At 34.1% G+C, this 3849-nt stretch overlaps 1 protein-coding gene across 1 annotated transcript; it reads right to left on the bottom strand.

Moving 5' to 3' along the window:
- Positions 1-469: 469 nt before the first annotated feature.
- LOC111890771 (uncharacterized) lies at positions 470-1965 on the bottom strand. Its single transcript, XM_023886857.3, has 3 exons — positions 1453-1965; positions 1263-1373; positions 470-1177 (listed from the first exon to the last, which is right to left on the bottom strand). The coding sequence occupies exons 1-3, from the start codon at positions 1936-1938 to the stop codon at positions 1019-1021; spliced, it is 756 nt and encodes a 251-aa protein (XP_023742625.1). The 5' UTR covers positions 1939-1965; the 3' UTR covers positions 470-1018.
- Positions 1966-3849: the final 1884 nt, after the last annotated feature.

Here is a 3849-nt window from a genome sequence, read left to right as displayed (position 1 = left end):
AATCTAATAAAGCTTAATTATATTATTTTTATTTTCAAAAAATTACTATTTTTTATTATAATACTACTTGAGATATTAATTTACTTTTAATTTAGTAAAAACTTATAAACTAACAAATTATTTTTTTCTCGACAATTAAATATAAGATAACTATATATAAACTAGTATAACTTCGGAATTTTTGGTTTGACCACTTGAGTAATTTTTTTTTTCTAATTTACCATAAAATAATAATAATAATAATAATAATAATAATAATAATAATAAAACTCTTAACCGGGCTATAGAATAGGGTTTCCCTATAATATTTAGGGAAATTATATGGTATCTTCCGTCTTTTTGGTTAACCACCTACATGCTTTTTATTTTAATCATGAAAACTTTGTATTTTGCTTCTTTTTTTTTTTTTTTTTTTTTGGGGGGGGGGGGGGGGGGGGGGGGGTCGTCTTTTTTTGTTATTACTATTTGTAAAAATTTCATTTTTTTTTGTCTTTCCATTTTTTTTTTCTAAAAAGCCAAAATTCAAGCCAACTTTTTTCCCCCTTTTTTTTCGTTATTGGTTGGATTTTGATTTTTTAAGCACGCCTTGCAAATAAGGGTGTATTATGTAGCTGTTGAATGTTTATCTAAATCTATTTTAATGATTTTGACTTTGGATTTTCTCTTTCAGCATATCTAATCGATATAATGCACCAAATAATGTCTTAGTGATGATGGATAATAGAAGTTTTATATGATATTATTGTTTTTATAACATTTGTTTGCATGATTACCTAATTGTGATGTTGCTTGTAAACAAAATAATTTAGATTGAATTGATAAATCTTTATGATTTTCACCTGTAAGTCCAAGTATTTCTTGAAAGCTAAAATACATCAATTAACTGCTCAAATGTAAAACAAAAATGAGTTGATCCAAAATGAATTCAATAGTTAGAAAAAACTGCATGTTCATAGAGATGGATGCACAAATGTGTGGCTTACATTGAAGAACATGCATCCATGACCTAATTTCTATGTCAAATTGTCAATCTGTAAAAACACCCAATGCGATTACGCAAAAATTCAAAGCAATTACCACACGAACAACTCAATTTGATGTTTAAATTCCCATCATCAAGTCGTCTGATTCTCACAAACTCCCCTCTCACTTCCTCTTCCTCTTGCTCCACGATTGCCTAAACACATTTACACATCAAATCTTTATAAATTAATTGATTGATTAATAAACAAAAAACACGATTAAAAATGGAGTTTAATTACTTCAGAAGGATTGCCATCTTCAACGTCTTCTTCTGATACTCCAATTTTACCTCTAACTTCCCAACACCTGTTTGCGATATCGGTCACCATTTCTTCCGTTTTCTTCAGTCTCTGTTTAAAGAAAGATTAGTCGTCTTCTGTGAAAGAAAATAAAGAAAGATTGTTGTTCAAGAACACAACGACGACGAACCTTGAATTGGGGACTCTCACTTCGATTTGAAGACGCTGGCGCCGGTGTGATGGGTTTCCGAACAGTTGAAATGGTGTCAGACAATGTCCGGCGAAGTGGGTTTCTTCTTGGTGGCTCACGGGCCTTCTGAGGCGTTGAGGTGGTGGTGGTGGTGGTTGTTGTATGTTCTTGATCGGGAGATGTAACGATGTCTGATACAGTTGGGCTGATTGCGTTGTGGGTATCGACGGCAGGAGTGGCCGCTACTGCATCACGGAAAGAAGTTGCCGGAATGGTGAAAATTGCACGGCCATTAGCGGCGGCGAGGTGTGGGTCTAGAGTGGTTGTGTCAGTGGGTGGGATGCTTAGTTTGGTGAAGCCAGGGAGATGATGAGGGGTGTTTCCGGTAAGGTTTGTGGTGGATGAAGATGGTTGGCGGCGGAGTTCATCGGTGAAACCGGTCTTGGTGGGTGGCAAAAAGCCACTAGTTTCTTGATCGCTGTTCATTTCTATCAACTTAACCAAATACTATTATCTCTCAATTCAATTATGGGATAATTGAACCCTATTTATATGGTTATTAAATGATGTTTTACTTTTTTTTTTCTTAATTTATGCAGCAAAATTATTTTCCAAATGAAGGATTCAACCAAGTTTCAATTTCACATGTTTAAAAATTACCTACGTAATTTACACTATAAAATTTGATATGTCATGTTTTTATTGCATCTCACATATATTGGCTCTTAAGATTTTTTAATTTTTTTTTTCACTTTTTCATTTTATGATTTTTATTTTATTTTATTAAATTTCATATAATATTCAAATTTAATAAATGTAATTTCTAGATTTCTAAATTGAATCTTATTATTTTATTTGTTTATTTATTTATTTGTTTGTTTATATTTAAAAGAGAAATGAACAATTCAATTTCAATAATTCAATGTTTTTTTTATTACAAATTCAAACTCCTAAATGTTAGTATATCTTTATAACTTTTTTTTATAATAAATCAGTATAATACACATGTTTTACAACTAGTAAACTAATGAAAAAAATAAACACACAATAAATATGGTATTTAATTATTATTAGACCCTTAAACCTCATTTATGAATTCTTATGTTATTCATGGACTATCATAATTGAACATTACAAAAAAAAAATGTCTTTTTATTTAACTTGTAATTACTATAAATAAAATGCAAAAATTATAATTGTTCCGAGTCATAAACCTAAAGCATAAATATTTGAGAATTTCTTCATAGATATGGTTATTCAACAAGGTTTCAATGTGCTTGATTTCTTTTGGTAATGATGGTGTGCGGACTATTTAACGAAAACATCTTTATCAAGATAAGATATCAATACTAAACAGATTGTATTGTGTTTAACACATATTGAATTGCAAGGGGGCACGACCCCCTTGCACGGTCCTATGAGCACGTAACATCCCAAAAACTCAGATTTTTTTTTTCAAAACCAATCCAAAGACCATAATTGTTTACAAAAAGTTGTTCCAAAAATGATAATCATAATCAGAGTATCCCAAAATCCAGTAAAACCAGAAGGATGTGCATGATTACGCTTTTGCCAAATCGCATTAAACCCCTTAGCAATCCAAGGTAGCTTGGTGATGAAATCCATGGTCAATTACTCTCATTTCAACATGGGGACCTCCAAAGGTTGAAGCTTACCATGTGGCCTCTGGTGCTCGGCCTTGACCATCTGACAGGTCAAGCACCTCTCAACATAACAAGATATCACCCTCTCCATGTACGACCACTAATAACTGAGTCGTAAATCCCGATACATCTTGGTGGCTACAAGGTGTATTGAAAATCTAGACTTGTGTGCCTCCTCCAACACAGTCTGCCCGATCCTACCAAAATCTGCTACCCAAACCCGACCACACTGGGTCAACAATCCATGACTGTCAGTAGAAAACTTGTCAATCTCACCTCTGAGTCTTTCCTGCTTCCATTTCTCCTCCTTGACCCCCCGGCTCGAGCCTCCCTAATCAAATCCTAAAGCGGAGAGTCGATCGAAATCCTCATACATAGGCTCCAAACAAAAGAACTAGCCAATTTGCGACTCAAAACATCAACGACTACATTCGCTTTTCGGGGTGGTAAAAAATCTCGCATTCATAATCCATGACTACGTCAAGCCATATACGACATCTCATGTTCAGATTCAGTTGATCCATGAGATATCTCAAACTCTTGTGATCTGTGTAGATGGTACACCGGACCCCATACATATAATGCCACCAAATCTTGAGAACAAACACCGCTGCTCTTAACTCCAAATCATGTGTCGGATACCGAACCTCATGCGACTTCAGCTTCCTAAATGCATACACAATAACCCTCCCTCGCTGCATAAGAACTGCCCCCCCATACCGGTGATGGAAGC

This window comes from Lactuca sativa, chromosome 5 (assembly GCF_002870075.4).
Source record: "Lactuca sativa cultivar Salinas chromosome 5, Lsat_Salinas_v11, whole genome shotgun sequence".
In the NCBI taxonomy this organism is placed as follows: Eukaryota; Viridiplantae; Streptophyta; class Magnoliopsida; order Asterales; family Asteraceae; genus Lactuca; species Lactuca sativa.
The sequence above is the reverse complement of the archived record's forward strand: the minus strand, read 5'-3'. Positions and strand labels throughout refer to the sequence as shown.

Bases quoted from the DNA above. Each gene is read 5' to 3' on its own strand.
- LOC111890771 (XM_023886857.3), bottom strand. From the start codon at position 1,938: ATGAACAGCGATCAAGAAACTAGTGGCTTTTTGCCACCCACCAAGACC. The intron at 1,374-1,452 runs GTTCGTCGTCGT...TTCTTTAAACAG, and splicing joins GTGAGAGTCCCCAATTCAAG to AGACTGAAGAAAACGGAAGA. The intron at 1,178-1,262 runs GTAATTAAACTC...AAATGTGTTTAG, and splicing joins AAGATGGCAATCCTTCTGAA to GCAATCGTGGAGCAAGAGGA.